The sequence below is a fragment of the Gossypium hirsutum genome, chromosome D02 (assembly GCF_007990345.1).
Source record: "Gossypium hirsutum isolate 1008001.06 chromosome D02, Gossypium_hirsutum_v2.1, whole genome shotgun sequence".
NCBI lineage: Eukaryota > Viridiplantae > Streptophyta > Magnoliopsida > Malvales > Malvaceae > Gossypium > Gossypium hirsutum.
Genome location: NC_053438.1, coordinates 41,023,034 through 41,040,926, shown reverse-complemented (window position 1 = coordinate 41,040,926; position 17,893 = coordinate 41,023,034). Strand labels below are relative to the sequence as shown.

Below are 17,893 nucleotides of genomic sequence, written 5' to 3'. Positions count from 1 at the left end.
TTTATTTATCCTTAAAAGTATATTGAAAGTTAAAATTTTAAAAATAAAATAAAATAAAATAAAATATTTATCATAAAAATAAATATTATTTGATTAAAATAATTTTTTTGCATGATATGTTTTTAGCGGCGCTTTTGCGAGAAGCGTCGCTAAAGGTTTGTTCTATAGCGACGTTTGTGATAAAAAGCGTCGCTAAAAGTCATGTTCTTTAGCGGCGTTTGTGACAAAAGTGCCGCTAAAGGTCATGGTCTTTAGCGGCATTTGTGAGAAAAGCGCCGTTGAAGGTCATGGTCTTTAGCGGCGTTTGTGGGAAAAGCGCCTTTGAAGGTCATGGTCTTTAGCGGCGTTTGTGGGAAAAGCGTCGCTAAAGGTCATGGTCTTTAGCAGCGTTTGTGGGAAAAGCGCCGCTAAAGGTCATGGTCTTTAGCGGTATTTGTGACAAGAGCGCCGCTAAAGGTCATGGTCTTTAGCGGTATTTGTGACAAAAGTGCCGCTAAAGGTCATGACTTTTAGCGGCGTTTATTTCTAAAAACGTCGCAAAAGTTAGCGACGCGTTCAATAGCGACTTTTTTGCGGCTTAAAAAAGTAAATAAGGCCTAAAAAAGCGCCGCTAAAAGTCTGTTTTGATGTAGTGTTATGATCATGTTTTTAGGTGCAAAATACATTCTTCAAATTGTAAATGTCTTGACACCATCCTCATGTCATACATAATACAAAATATAATAAGTCTCACAACGATGATAGTCCTTTGGCATAGTCTTCAGTGAATCCCTTACTTCATTAGCACGCCTGAAAAGGAAAGGTAACCAAGTAAGTTTAAAGAACTTAGCAAGTTCAAGAAGAAAACACTGCAATAGGTCCATATAATTCAATAAGCCTTTCCAACTCAGTAGAGTCACACAGTTCGCCAATTGGCAAATACCAAACATAGATAGGCTATACGTCAGACACTTTTCCTTTAGTGTGTACACTACACCCATGCAACCATACAAACTACCTTCTTCGTGTTAACCACAAACCCTAGTCCATATACAGAGCCGTATCAATCTTTCATTCATTTTCTTTGTCATGATTTGCCAATCTGGTTTGTAATAACACTTGCCCTACCAGAGGCTACACGATCATTTTCATATATCGCGATCTGTTAGTTCAATGCTCATTTCATTGAAGGCAAAACCATGAATTCATTTCCATATATTTGATCATGTTATTCATTTCAGAAGCAAGAGGTAGTGGCTTCAACAAGAAAGAAGGTTCTTACATCTTAACACGGATAAACTAAACCAGACTAATGACAACAAGCATTCATCACTCTTGGGCAAATATTTCATCTTCACAGAATATATATACTTACCTTAAACTAAACATAAACAAAGACATTGCACACATATGGAGTAAGAAGGAACTCACCAGAAAATGCAGCAAGTTCAAATAGCAAGACTTTTGCCCTTATCACGAGAACTTATAGGAGTGTCTTGAGCTATAATATAAATAGTTAAACTTATCAAACTATATACCAGAAAACTAAATAAACTTGCAAGTAACATCATCACAAAACCCAGATTTAAGAAGTTTTCTGCCTTACACTCAAAATTGATTCTTAAGTGTGCAACTCTAAAGTCACGTAAATAACCATGAAAATAACCTAAGGTTCACCGACATTTACCAGGTGCTAAAACAAGGAAAGAGTTGGTTGAGTACAACGAACCCAAATCTTTAAGCAGATCTCTGGTCTTAGACTTTCTGAGAGAAAAGTGAAAAGAAAGTTTGAGAAGAAACTGTGAAGACAAAAGAAGACGTAAAAGCTTGCTCAAGAAGCTAATACCAACTTTATACAAATAAACACGAAAGCTAGGTTTAGTGGATAAATCGATTATTCCACTAACCTCCTCGATTCTTGTAACTAAGAATTTTCTCTCTCATCATAAATACGAGTCTTATTGGCTACGGTAATTTAGTTCTATTCTAACTAATTCCCATATGTCTAACTAAATTGTTCAGCCAGAATAATAAAATAATAATAATATAATAAATGGTTCTATCAAGCTGAGGACTTAACATATTCCTCTAACAGCCGAGGTGGCATATACTCTTCAAAAGAGTCCGCCAAACCATCAAGCTCGCCCATCACAAGCTTCTCCCAAGGGTGCGCTCACAGACTTACATACTTAGTCACAATTAATACCTTACCCACTCAGAACTTGCTCTAAACACCATACTTTGATAAACAATATTCGAACACTAGGACTACATCGGGTGGAATGTTACAATTCTACTTAACACCAGTTCAACCTAGCTCGACTTAGTTCCATCAGGTCAAAAGATAAGTGGTCTAAGACGATTAATTAAGTTAGTTATAGGCTGAAAAGTATTGCCTAGGTTAATTATTAGCTAATTGGTAAAAATCCCTGAATCTGAGTTAATCATGAACATGGAAGTTAATCACCTTTTTGCCTGGTTAATTTGATTGTTAATTTGGTATTTAATAATCAATGCAATTTAGTCCTGTTTATTGAAACTCGTAATTTTTGCTTTAATCGTAATATGACGAGTAAATTAGTAACTATTTAAACCTAGGTTAGTTTAATCAAACCTCCCTTGGTTATGATCTTCAGACTACTTCCAATATTTCATTGTAATTATAATTATAATACAATTCGACTTGTACACTTGCAGACATTGCATGTAATCTCATATATTTAATTGCATATTTCTAAGCCCAGGTGCATGCAAGTCAGGGCTCGGTCATTATACTGATTGAAATATACTCTAAGTCCCTATACTTTTTGCACATTTGAAAGTTAGCCCTCCTTTATTATATAATTTTATATTATATCATATAATATATAATATATTAATAGTTTATATGTATGCACCAATGATTGAACACTATAATATCTTGTAATACTACATTTTTATTATAATCTATAATATAATAATAGCCATATATAATAGTAGTACATATATATATTAATTATTATATATTATTGTTTATTATATTGATTGAAATATGCTCTAAGTCCCTATACTTTTCGTACATTTGAAAGTTAGCACTTGTTCAATATTATATTATGCTATATCATACCATATAGTATACAAAATATTAATAGTCATATATGCATCAATAATTAAACATTATAATATCAAGTAATACTATATCTTTTATTATAATCTATAATGTAATAGTTATATATAATAGTAGTACATTATATGTTATTGTTTATCATTATATTGGTTGACATATGCTTTAAGTCCCTATACTTTCGTACATATGAAAGCTAGCCTTTCTACTATATTATATAATGTTGTATCATATCACATACTAAATAATAAATAATATATTAATAGTTTATATGTATGCACCAATGATTGAACATTATAATATCATGTAATACTATATCTTTTATTGTAATCTATATTGTAATAATAGTTATATATATTAGTACCACATTATATATTACAATTAATAATATTTTATGTATTAGTAATAATTATATATTATATTATATTATTAATAGTATATATTATGTTAGTTTATGTAGTAGATATATTCTAATTTAGTATATAGGTTAGGAAATTGATTTTGATAATAGTAATATAATATATGTTAGGATCGTCCCAATTAAGCAACAAACAAGTAAAAATAGCAGAAGAAATTGAGAAGATGAACACACAAATTTAACGTGGAAAAACCCCTCCAAAGAGGATAAAAACCACGGGCAAAGATAATTTTACTATAATGGCAAAAGAATGAAGAGTACAAACGATGGAGATAAAACTAAACCCCGAAAACCCGAAAAACAAAGAACCCTCAAAACGTAAACATAAAATTCTCTGAATGTGTTATGAATTCTAATCTAATGGGTATTTTTCTAAGATTGTAAAAGAGCCTATTTATAGGCTAAATTAGTAAGTCAAATAAACTATACTAATAAATGTTAAATATATTATACTAATAAATACTAAATCTTCTAGAAAGAAAATATATTTTTGTTTAACTTGACTTGCAAGCAATCTCTTAGAATTTGGGTCACACAACTCTAACAATCTCCACTTTGACACGAATTCTTTCAACGCCATCTTTGCCAAAACCCGCCACGGGCCTATCTTGAACTATGCAGGGAATTAACTAAGTCAAATCTATGCTTAGAAGCTGGAAAACTTCTAGCCTTCGACTTATGCACTGCCAAATCAAAACTAACCAGGGTCTGATTTTCACGAATACAGTGCCCTAACTTTTCAAAACCTGCATCCAAAAGAGAACCTCTCTTCAACGAAACGGTCATACCTTTTTCCCTCCTATGACCAAGTTGCCTCGGCTCCAAACGAGTTGACTTTGACTCCGTAACGGACGAATGACGTCCAATTTCACCGGTCACTGTAGAACCTTCCAGAATATAAAGACTGCCAGTTCTTTTACCTTTTAACATAACGAGAGCTCCATGATATACTTTAATGTCGCTCGACTCGATGTTGATTCTGCATCCTTTCAAGTCTAAAATACTCAAAGAGATGAGATTCTTTCGTAAATCAGGTACATACCTGACATCTGAGAGTGTCCTAATCGTCTCGTCGTGTATCCTAATTTTAACAGTACCAATACCGATTATCTTACTAGATGAATCGTTTCGCATATGCACAACTCCACCTTCAACTGAACTGTATGTGGAGAACTATTCTCTATTGGGACACATGTGGAAAGAACATCCTGAATCTAGGATCCACTCAAACGTAAGCTTGGAGTTATCGCTCGTTGACACTAACAAGAAATCATCACCACTTTTATTGACCAAATTAGCACCAACTACATCTTCCTCGTTACTCTCAGCAGCTCTTTTATTTCGTAGTTTATAACAATCTGCTTTGACATGACCTAACTTTTTACAATAGCGACACCTTTTGTCTCGTTTCTTTGATGCTACCAAAATGGAAGCTTGCCTATCTGCTTTGCTATTCAAACCAAACTCATTGTCGAGTTTGTCTCTACTCAACAAATGACCCTTCACATCTTCGAACGAGAGTTTGTCTCTTCCATAAATCAAGGTCTCCCTGAAAGACTTGTATGAAGAGGGTAAAGAGCACAATAATAGCATAGCTTGATCTTCATGGTCAATATGAACCTCAACGTCCTTTAAATCATTTAAAAGAGTAATGAATTGACTAATGTGATCTCTAAGAAGCTCACCTTCGTTCATGCGAAACATAAATAGACGTTGTTTCAACACTAAACGGTTAGCCAAAGACTTAGTCACATAAAGAGTTTCTAACCTTTTCCATAAGGCGAATGAGGTCTTCTCCATCAATACCTCTTGCAATACTATATTCGCGAGGCACAACTGGATTGCAGACAAGGCCTTTTCATCAAGCTCTTCCCATTCTGTTTGATTTAGATTTTCAGGCTTTTTCCCTGTAACAACCTTTTTCAAGCCGTTTTGAACTAGAATTGCCATCATCCGAACTTGCCATAGATTGAAATTTGTCTCACCATCGAACTTCTCATTTCAAACCTTGTTGCTGCCATATCTGAACGGGCTGATTTATGAAAATTAAACTAGCTCTGATACCACTTGTTAGGATCGTCCCGATTAAGCAACAAACAAGTAAAAATAGCAGAAGAAATTGAGAAGATGAACATACAAATTTAACATGGAAAAACTCCTCCAAAGAGGATAAAAAACCACGGGCAAAGATAATTTTACTATAATGGCTAAAGAATGAAGAGTACAAACGATGGAGATAAAACTAAACCCCGAAAACCCAAAAAAACAAAGAACCCTCAAAACGTAAATATAAAATTATCTGAATGTGTTATGAGTTCTAATCTAATGGGTATTTTTCTAAGATTGTAAAAGAGCCTATTTATAGGCTGAATTAGTAAGTCAAATAAACTATACTAATAAATGTTAAATATATTATACTAATAAATACTAAATCTTCTAGAAAGAAAATATATTTTTGTTTAACTTGACTTGCAAGCAATCTCTTAGAATTTGGGTCACACAACTCTAACAATATATTATTATATTATCATTAAAGTTTAATTTTATATATTTATTATACACTTATAATTATAGTATTAAAATATTTTAAATTAAATTAATATTCTAAAAAAATTATTTCACTTTATAATTTAATATAAAATTATTTTCCCAATTAATAAAAAATAGTACAAACATGCAATACTTAGGAATAAATTTTCAAAAAAATCATGGTTTATCATTTATTTATATTTTAATTTTATTTTTAAGTAATATCATAAAATTATAGTCTACTATGATTGTTTAGTTGTAAAGTCGGGCTTTGAGTCAAATTTATCTTGGGCTCGGATTTTGTCGGGTTCTAACTTTCTCGAGCTCGAATTTTTTTCATACTTTTTGGGACTCGGATAAGCATGGGCGGGCTTTCGGGCTCGAGCCTATTTTGCCAACTCTAATAATTTTTAAATCTTTTATAATTTGAAAAAAAAATGTGATTTTTTTGTTTTTGTAATATTCTAAGTTTTAAGCCTTTGGGGGGTTTTAGATTTTTTTTTTAAATTTTTATGAATATTTTAAAAATAAGTGAAATTATTACTTTTTCTTAACACGTGACAACATATCATTATACTTAACATTTACTGTAAGAGAAATTTAAATTGAGATAACCGAGTATACAAAATGGAGACCACACTTATAAAAGTTTGTACAATATTTTAGCTAAAAGAAGTATTAAGCAAAATTTTGAAATACTAACTTTTCTACAAAAAGAATCGTATGCTAATGATGAGAAAAAACAGTACTTTTATTTATGCAGACAGTAATTATAGATGCTACAGCCTACAGTGTTGGTCTTGGTTAAGCTAAAAGTAGAAGAAGCATCATTTATCTAAGTGAGAGACATCAATTTGATGCTTTTCACCATCTTATTTATTTGAGCCATAAATAAATAAAAATGAAAGAAAAATATATGTTGTTGCTGGCCTCAACTCAAAGTCAAAGATATATCAAGTGTTGTTGGCATCGGAGAGAAATCATTCATCGGAAGAAGAAACCTTTGTTTGTGGCGTCGGTGGGGGGTCGGCGGGGGAAGGAAAATTGTGAAAGAATAGCCATGCATAAGAATGCACCTGCTAGAAGAGCCGTCGCCACATATCCCTTGTTAAAGAAACCTTCCAAGGGAGTATCCTTGAAATCTTCCCCGAATAATTCGAAGAAATCACCATAAGCTACTTTCAGATCCGCAGTGTCCAAAAAACCGGCACCAACACCCGATGCCAAAACAAAGGCAACCACCTGTCGTAGTAATGAAATATAATTAGCATTTAGCAATGTTGGTGACTAAAAGGAGGAAATTTAATAATGTAAATGGCGGATACCTTGTCTCCATAAAAGTACAAGGCAGGCAAGAAAGGACCACGAACGAGCTTCTTTCCGGTACAACAAGCACGGTACATTGTAAAGGGTAACAGCAATAGGCAATAGGCTGCTGCAACAGCAGCGGTGGCGAAAACATACTTGTAGCCAATGACATCCCTGAATGTTACATTGGAATCGCCACCGTTGGGAGCCTTGTCTAGTATGAGAACCACTATACAGCCAGCTGCAAATAAAATAGTGAAAAGTCTAAGCACAAGGCTAGCAATTGCCATACCCTTCTTGGATGCCATATATCAACCACTTAATTATTTAACACTAATTCCTCTTCCCCGATTTTATTCTATATCTGAAATGAATCCTGATTATAAGTGATATGTATAGGGGGGGGGGGGTTATAGAAAACAAAAAGGCTTCTTATTTTCTTGGTTGTATCAATATATATGTTTGTATTTTTGGTTAAATTATTTAAAGTGCAGTGCAGGCCTCTCGATGTACAAGTCCGTTTGTGTGTACTGAGTCTTGAATATAGGTTGGGTCTTTCGATGTTTCCAAGTTAATCCTTGTTCACTTCAACGGCGCAACGTTGTAAATGATTTTTGGACTATGTATTCCAACCTAACAAGTCTAATTGAGTTTCACGTCAAACACTATCTCAACATCAGTGAAGAAGGTAGAAATTATGTGCTAAAAGCTAAAAAAATTTGTATAAAAATAATTTAAATTTAAATTTTTAATTTTTTAAGAGGAGTCAAAATTGTATTTTTTATTAAAAAAATGGTTAAAAGTTCTTAATGGAATTATTTACATTTGAGAGGCACTAAAATTCTAATTATACTATTCAACCAAGGGTCCCTCTATCCAATGTATAATTATAAAACATTTGTATTCAAGTACATGAACTAAAAACGATCAAATTGGAGAAGAATTAAATTCATAACTTACACATAGTGTGACACTAATAATAGAATTTGACCTAATAAATTTAATTGTTACCATTGGATCAAAACTAAATTTTTAAATTTTAAAAAATATAAAAAATAAAATTAATCAAATCAGAATTTAAAGACTAAACTTATAATACAAAAATTAATAGCAAATCTATTTAAGCATCGTTGGAATATCGTTTGGGTCACTGAAATTAATTCAGTTATCAAACCTTAATGTTAAAAATTATAGATAAAAAGATTATGCCACACGCCCTTTCGCCTCTCGCTACTTTTAATGTTGATAGTAAAGTTTGGATTCAAAATATCTTTCTGATTTTAGTCGAGCAGTTCGATTTTGATTTTACTATTAATATGTCATAAAAAAATAGTATACATATTAATTAATATTTTTTATAGTGCAATTCACGAATTATTAGAATGTGAATTTTGATATAATATGTAATATTATTATATATAAATTTTCATTTAGTGCATTTGTATACATCAAACTTTAATTTTGGTTAATTTTCACATTTCACTAACTTTGTTATCTATGTGGCACAATTTTCTTTTAAGTCATGCATAAATTGTTGACATGGTATTTTTTTTGGTTAAAAAACAAACAAACAAATTTAAATTATTTTCACTGAGATTAAAAAATAAACAAGTTTCTTGGGAGAAATAAGAAACCCTTTTTTCCAAGTGTGTTTTTTTTAATCTAGTTGAAATTAATTCAAATTTATTTGTTTGCTTTTAAACATAATAAAATGTCAATGCAACAGTTTACACATGGCTTAACGAAAAAATATGCCACATCAATAATGTCGTTTGTGAAATGTGAAAATTAAACTAAAATTAAAATTTGATATATACAAATGCACCATACTAAAGTTGATATATAACTTTGCAACTGTATCAAAGTTCATATATAATTTTAATATTTATTCCAAATTACCTACATATTTAGCCTTTAAATTTGTTTGATTATTGGGAATAATTTGTTTTTTAAAATTAGTAATAATTTCAAATACACAAAATCAAGAATAATTATCTTGTATATTTCAATTTTATTTATTTCAAATTGTTTAAATTTTTAATTTTAATAACTTATAACATGCAAAGTCAAGATTTCAATAAAACTTCTAAAATTATCCACAAATTTGTTTGAAAATTACCATGAATAATTTTTTTTAAAAACTCAAGAATTATTTTAAATACGTAAAATCAAGAATATTTATCGTGAATATTTTAATTCAATTTATTTTAAATCATTCAAAAAATAATTTATTTTGATAATTTAGCACATAAAAAATAAGGAATTCAAATAAATTTGGAGCTGTCCACGTGTTACCAAATAGACAATCCATGTGTCATCAAAATAAGTTGTCACATCAACTTTGGTTTTAGACATTGTAATATATATATGTAACATCCCCAAAACCTCATTTGTAACGCCTTCAACCCAATCCGATTCGCCGAATCTGAATATTGGGTGTTAAAACTCTATTAGAGACTGACACAAAAACAAAACGTACTAATTTTCAACATTTACATCTTATTTAAATACTGCTCCAACTGACTTACAACTGGATGTACTGTAGATAATTACAACCCTTGTACAAGACTTTAAATAGTGAGGACTTACAAGCGAATATCATAACTTAATTACAATGTTCTATTTGTTTTAATCCTTTAGTGATAATACTGACTACAATTGTGCTGTCAACACGTTCTGTATGCATAATAGTCTGACCTGCCACCTCTAGCGTAGCCTTGGCGTCGTCTCTTCTGGCGTAAACCCAATCAGCTTACCTGTAACACAATACACAAAGGTAAGTTCATGAGAACTTCGTGAGTTAAACTCGATCTACCTGTATTGTCTCAATATAATGCATTTGGGAATTTCATTATCATCTCATTGTTCTTTGTTCTTCAACTTGACTTTAGCAAGTACCTTTCTTCTTCATACCATAAATGCCATACCTTACTTTGTGACCATGACTAACCCTTAGCATCTTCAATACATTACTAACGTTCTTCACCCAAAATTTTTGTGATTCTTTAATTGTTCCCATTCTGGAACCCAAACCTAGAAAGCATTGTTGATCGAGTTGTTCTTCTAATCCACTTGGTTCATACTATTAATTCGCCACATTCCTTGGCACATTCCATCTTCTCTATACATATCTTAAGACTATGTAGGATACACCACAACATTTTCTATGGAACCATTTCTCTTAGAGTTTGCCATACATATTATTCCTTCAGAGTTCGCCATATGTACTATTCTTTTAGAGTTCGCCATACGTACTATTCTTTTAGAGTTCGCCATAAATACTATTCTTTTAAAGTTCGCCATACATACTATTCTTTTAGAGTTCGCCATATGTACTATTTTTCCAGAGTTCTCCATATGTACTATTATTTTATAGTTCGTTATATGTACCATTCTTTCAGAGTTTACCATACCTACCAGTCCTTTAGAGCTAGACACACATATCGTTCCTAAGTTTATCGTACTTACCATTCTTCTCTTTCAAGGTCCATCATAAAATTTTTTCCTTTAGATGAATGCCATAAGGGCATTCCTTTAGAATGTGCCACGAATGTGTTTCTTCCTACAGATCGCTACAAAGGCTTCAATTTTATAAATTGCCACAAAGGCTTTCATTTCATAGATTTCCACAAAGGCTTTAACTTTTTTGTGTGTTCACGATAGGGATTCACCTAAACTCACATTACGTGAGGTTTTCCCTCATCGTTTTGGGCCATGCAGAGAAATCCATCAGGTAATAACCTTCCTTTAATTCTTGCCATATGATGCCATAACCCACCAATTATGGTCTTATACAATATGATGCCATGAACGTTTCTTTTCAGAGAATCATGTTTGAAGTCCCGAAGGGCTCTTTTAGACGACTCCACCACGGTGAACAGACTCAGACTCACTTGACAAACCTTCATGCATTGACCCCAATTAAGACTAACATATTTCTTTTCAATTCACTTTATAAATTCCAGAATCATTCATACAGCCTTATTTTATTATCAGAACATTCATCACATACTCAACTTATCAGATACTATATAGACAGCACATGCAAAACTCATTTATTGTTCATATCTCAACATCATCTTCCTATCATACTTTCCTAACTTCAGAATCATAGTGTGACTATTTTCTATAGAAACATCTCAAATAATACTATGCATGCAAGAGTCGACTTAGGGACTCACCTGAAAAGAATGTATAGTAGCTTGAGCTCTAGATCCAAGATCCTTTTAGGAGTTGCAGCAACCACTGCCTCTTACAACAAAATAGCACCATAAAAATCCATTCGGATAACCTTTCCATCATCTTAAACACAAATATCCCATAAAAAAAGCCTTTCTTCTTCAGGCATTCATGTAGATCTATTTTTTAGAGCCATAAAACTCACCTCGACATGGATAAATTTTTAGAAAAATCCAGAGTTTCAGATCCAACTTAAAGAAAAATGCTTCTCCTTTCCCTTCAGCCTTAGATTTCAATATTTCCAAAAGAGAAAAAGGGAACTCCTTTTATTTCAACTTGAAGACCTATTAAAATACTCCAAGTCTTTTTTATCATTGACAAATGTCACATCACTACTGACTTGTCTTATCAAGGGTCTACAACTTCTGAGGAAACCAATTGATTACTTCCCCTTTCTCTTGAACTATCATGGTTCTTGTTCGGTTAGTTCCTAACCAACTTACCTTATAACGTAACCTGTACAGTATCACGGGGAAAAAAATGTACTACTTCTGACGTAGGCTCATACCTTCAATATCTATTTACCTAACCACATCCTTATTTTATCAAATCACAATTACCTGGTGTGGAAATCTCAACATCTTGAACACATAACTGTGTTTGCCTCTGTTATACGCCAGAAAGTGCACTTGGGCGATTACCAATTTGCCAATCTACTTTTCAAAGACTACGTCAGACCTTGTGCCCACCAGAACCAGGGCATTATAGGCTTGCTCAAAGAATTCTTATACTTATTCAAATTCTTATACTTTACATGCACTCAAAACTAACTCTTTATGCTTTACTTTCATAGACATTGTTTGAACACTAGGGTTTCGTCGGATGGAATGTTACACCATTGGTTGTAAACAATGCGAGATAAAAAATATACGTGAAATAAGGTATAAAATTAAATAAATTTGAATAAAAAAGTATGACATGATGTGTTAAATTGAGAAAAGGACTAAATTGTAAAAGTATGAAAAGTGTTGTGGCACTAATGTAAATATTTAAAAATCATGAGGATAATATAAATATGGAAAGGTTAAGGGGCCAAAAGTGCAAATTATGTAGGCATATTGATATATAAAGTTGGGAAAAGCAAAATATGGACTAAATTGAATAAAGTGGAAAAGTATAGGGACCAAAGTGTGATTTTTTAAATTATGGGTGAAGGACCTAAGTGCAAATTTTCCATTATTAAATTATATTTGGAGACATAATCATGACGTTAGAATATCTAAGTGATGAGGTATAAAGAAAAAGGTGAAATTTATGGAAATAAGACTTGAATTATGGTGGAAATTGATTAGTTGATAGTACAATGACTAAAATTGAAATTAAAGAAATATAAATAGATTTTTAGAGGGGAGAAAGATGGGATGGCAACAACTAGACATTAAAAAAATAAAAATAAAAGGGAGAGAAAAAAAGAAAGAAAAGGAGAAAAAATATTTCATGAGTTTTCTTTGAGTTTTACCTTAAAATCATAGCCTAATTTCATATCCTAGAGTGTTATGAGATTGTTTTCTACCATGAAAATAAACTAGATGAAGAAGAAAATGAAGGAAAGGTATGGTAAAGTGAAGAGAAAGTGAAGGATAATAAGAGGGGAAAAGGAAATAGATGAAGGAAAGATTTAGATTGAAAAGAGAGATTTTGAATTCAAGGGAAGAAAATAGGTAAGTACCTTATTGAATTCATGAAGATTTACCTATAATTTGATGGTAAATGCCTATGTTAAAGTGAGATAAATTATTAGGAAGTTACTATGATGAATGAAGTTTAGAAGTTATGTGATTAAATTAAATTATTGTAAGATTTATGTTTAAATAAAAGAATGTCAAGAATGTTAAGAGTTACAAGTAAGTAAGTATGATATTTGAATATGTTTATGAAATAGAATATGATTATGATTATTGAGTATGGATAATGAAATGAGAAAAATGAACTTAACCAAATCATGGAAGAGTAAAATGTTTCACTAAATAGTTTATGGACAATAGTGGTAGTACAACTTTGAAAATTCACCAAAAATGTATAAATCGAGTTAGAGGTTGAATAAAATATGAAATTAAATCTTATTGAGTCTAGTTTTACATAAAAGCAATGGTGTAACAAATGAAATTGTGGATTATGATATATAATAATTTTTATGAGACAATGTCAATATGATTTCGGATTTCCCTGTTCTAACTTTGAAAAATCATTATAAATTGTAAACAAATGTTTAGGAGATGAAATTTATATTCCAAAAAGCTTAATACATTTATTTTCAAGGGAAACAAATGACAACATAATACGAGAATTTTATTGAAATATATTTATTTTTTAGTAAAGAAGTGTTAGAGCTACCTAGCAACAGAACAGGGGAAGATTTGAAGGAAAAACTATAGTAATTGGCTTTAGGAAAAACTATATTATTTAATTTGAATTCAAATTATATCGACATAACTCAAAGTAAAATTTATCTTATTCAAAACTCAATTTGTATGAGCTAGAATTACCAAGCCAAGCGAGCTGCTCAACCCATAAAGAGTTTTACTCCAAATTTTTTACTTAAGAAAAATAAAAGATGAAGATTTGCTTTTGTGGAAACCAAAGCTACAAGTATAGCCTTTAGTAATCAGGATTTCAACTTTGTGAAAGATTCTTGAATCACTTTACAGATCACCTTACAATTGAATCGTCTTTTATTAGCAACAATTGAGCTCTATGTGTAGGTGTCACAGGGCAGGCAAAGGAGCCAACAACTGATGTACACATTTCAGATCCTTCATGTTCCCTTGGGGTCATTCAGCCTGACAAGACTGGCTCATTACTTGGAAAAGACTCAAGGCCCATCAAATTGGATCCTAGTTAAAATGTAAACACTCTAGTAAATTGTATTTTTACCAGGATAATTATTGCAAACTTAAAGGATAAAGATGCATAGAGTTTAAATCCATTAGGACACTTATATTGTAGATAGGCACTAATCTTAGACATTGATGTAATTTGATCTGTATCGTTGGATTTGGGGAGCTCAACTATAAATAGAGCATTCCCCTTTCATTTGTAATCACTTCATTCTTGAGTTAAAGAATACTTTGAGAGAATTTGCTCAAAAACTTGGTGTGTTATTACTTTCTTGTTGCTTTTTTGTTCGATTCAAGTCCCTTTGTCATTTCGACATGCTTCCGCTTTATTTAGGTGCCTTAGAGAATTTCTGTGAGAATTCTTATCTTTCGAGAGTTATGCTGACTTAAGCTCTCGAGGCCTTAGAAATACCTTAGAAACAATTCGGGACCACATTGGAATCAATCGAAAAGTACAAGAAAAATTTAGAAAAATTAGATTGCAGGGTTCACACGGTTGAGACACACGTCCGTGTCTCAGGCCGTGTAACAATGAAATGGGGACACACAACTGTGTCTGAGCTTGTGTCCTCACCCGTGTAACTCTCTGAGTTGGGTCACACGGCCAAGACACACACCCGTGTGTCAGGCTGTGTAACTCTCGAAATAACCTCACACAGTCGTGTGCCAGGCCGTGTGTTAGGCCGTGTAATTGCCTGACTTGTGTGCAATAAAACTTATAGGGACACACGACCATGTAGCCAGGCCGTGTGTCACACACGGCTGAGTCACAGGCCCGCGTCTTAGGCCGTGTGGGCATGAATTTTCCCAATTTCAAGCCATTTCCAGCCCCAAAGCATGCATACACCTAGAGACATTTTGTACATACAAACAAGGCATCCAAATATGACCGAAACCTACATAAAATGACCAATTCAATAGTTCAAGATCATTCAACCAATATGCCATACAAGGCACCTCAAATGCAAATATTCAGTCTTACCTAAACATGCAAACAAATATCACTTCTCATTCATCAATCACATTAAACTCAATACCATCTTCAACATACCAAAACTTGACCATATTTCAACCAAATCAACACTTACTATTTTGGTCATTCAAACATGCATCAAACATTACCAAGATACCGTTATAAACTATTTTGCATACAAGATATCAAAACAGACCTACGTTTAAGTACTATATACACCTACATCAAACACCATTATAAACATCCTAATTACGTTTCAATCTCAAATACTACTCTACAAGAAATAAGAACTACCAAAGTCGTTTGATAATGTGAGCTGAACATTTGATCCGTCCCAAGTGTCAGCAACAACGATCTACAAAATCAACCACAAAAACAAATAAGCTTATAAAGCTTAGTAAGAACGTAGCATATCATAATCTAACGTTAAATTTAATTAGATTCACATTTCATTGAGTTCAGAATTTTTGAAGTCTAAACAGGGGCATGTGTGTGCAATTCAGGGGTATCGAAGTACAAACAGGGGCACATATGTACAATTCAGGGGTACCAAAGTACAAACAGGGGTACGTATGTGCAATCAGGGGTACCGAAGTACAAATAGGGGCATTCATGTGCAATTCATCAATTTTCTTCTAAACGTAATAATTAAAGCCTTATAATGCAAATACACAAAATTAAAACTTCATTAATATTAAAACACTACGAACTTACCTCGACAGTTATAGCGTAACAACGAAGTCAATTAATCTGAAGCTTTAGCTTTTCCCTGATCTAAATCCGTACAAGGTCTATCTTTATCTAAATAGAAAAGTTCAGTCCATTTAATACTTTTATTAATTAATTTGAAGCTTTAGCTTTTCCTCGATCTAAATCTGTACGAGGTCTATCTTTATCTAAATAGAAAAATTCAGTCCATTTAATAATTTTATTATTCAACTCAGTCCATAATTCATTACAAAATTACCATTTTGCCCCTAACATCTTAAGTTTTCACAATTTAGTCCTTAAACTCATAAATTGAAATCTAAGCATTTTCATCCTTATCTCATGCTAGTCGGATTCACTAGGGACCTATATCAACTCATAAAAACCATCATTTCATGAATTTAACTTGAAATTTTACTACTTTTACAAATAAGTCCTTAAATACAATTTTCATCAAAAATTACTTTACAAAACTAGTTTATATAACAACAAGGACTCATAATCCTTTATAAAACATCAAGAATCATGCAATAGCATTCATGGTACAATCCTAATTCTTTAAAAATTTTACAAATTAATCCCCGTGCTAGCTAGATTAAGCTACAACGACCTCGAAAACATAAAAATCATTAAAAACAGGCTTAAAAACCATACCATGCAAGTGGAATTCAAAATGAAGCTTTCTCCCCCCTTCAATGGTGTATTCGGTCAACAAGAAGAAGAAAGTGAAAAGATGATAACATTATTTCATATTTTCTTACTTAATTTCCATTTTAATTCTCTAATTACCATTTTAGCCTTATTATTAATTAAAATTTACAACAAAAACTTGCCATGAATATCCACTAACATTAAAAATGGTCTAATTACCATCTAAGTCCATTCACTTTTAAATTTCATAACTATTTGACACCTTTAACTAATAGAAGTCCACTTTTACACCTTTTATGATTTAGTCCTTTTTACGAAATTAAACATGAAAACGTCAAAATGTCTTAACGAAATTTTAACATGACCTTACTAATGTCCCATAGATATTAAAATAAAAATAAAATATTAATTTACTCATCGGATTTTTGGTCCTAAACCACTATTTTGATTTCATTGAAAACAAGCTATTAGAATTCGCATACATTATAATATGGTCATAGCATGTACATAAACAATTCACATAACCTTTAGGAAACCTAATAGCATATTGTGACTTAGAAGCATGTATATAGTATAGTACATATCATACTCATAACACATTGTATAGATATATTGGCAAATTGTGACGGTGAAACATAATCATAAATCATATCAATTGGATAAACGGATATCCAAAAACACCAAATGATTCAAAAAGTCCTACTCTATCTCCAATAAGTGTAGCACGAGTGCTAACACTCTCCAAACACACCATGCTATCTTCGGTGAATGGAGCTTAACTCTACATTTCCTTTCTCTCCAACACTATCTTCAGGCCATAGTACCTTATCACAAGAATAAAGGTGAGTACTCACAATCCTATGGCATGCCAATGATATCCAACGATTTAATAGGTTCACAATGCCAACATGTCACTTTTACCATATTCATAGTTCACAATTAATATAGCTCACAACTTAGCAAAGCTCATAAAATAGCACCGTTTATAGTGTATGGCTTGCATTTCACATAGTTCGCAATAAGGCATAGTTTGCAATACACATAGCTCGCAATAGAGATAGTTTGCATATAATGGTTTGCATATAGCATAAATTGCATAATAACATAGCTCACATAAATAAAACACAATTCACATGATTATAGCCAAG

The 17,893-nt window shown here is 32.1% G+C and overlaps 1 protein-coding gene across 1 annotated transcript; it reads right to left on the bottom strand.

Annotated features, from left to right (window-relative positions):
• Window positions 1-6,730: 6,730 nt before the first annotated feature.
• LOC107907636 (CASP-like protein 4D1) lies at window positions 6,731-7,676 on the bottom strand. Its single transcript, XM_016834977.1, has 2 exons — window positions 7,355-7,676; window positions 6,731-7,271 (listed from the first exon to the last, which is right to left on the bottom strand). Exons 1-2 carry the CDS (start codon window positions 7,643-7,645, stop codon window positions 7,014-7,016), a joined length of 549 nt encoding a protein of 182 aa, XP_016690466.1. The 5' UTR covers window positions 7,646-7,676; the 3' UTR covers window positions 6,731-7,013.
• Between the last annotated feature and the right edge of the window lie 10,217 nt (window positions 7,677-17,893).

Excerpts from the sequence above, each read along its gene's own strand:
- LOC107907636 (XM_016834977.1), bottom strand. The coding sequence starts at position 7,645 with ATGGCATCCAAGAAGGGTATGGCAATTGCTAGCCTTGTGCTTAGACTT. Across the intron at positions 7,272-7,354 it reads TGTACTTTTATGGAGACAAG|GTGGTTGCCTTTGTTTTGGC; the intron begins GTATCCGCCATT and ends TTACTACGACAG.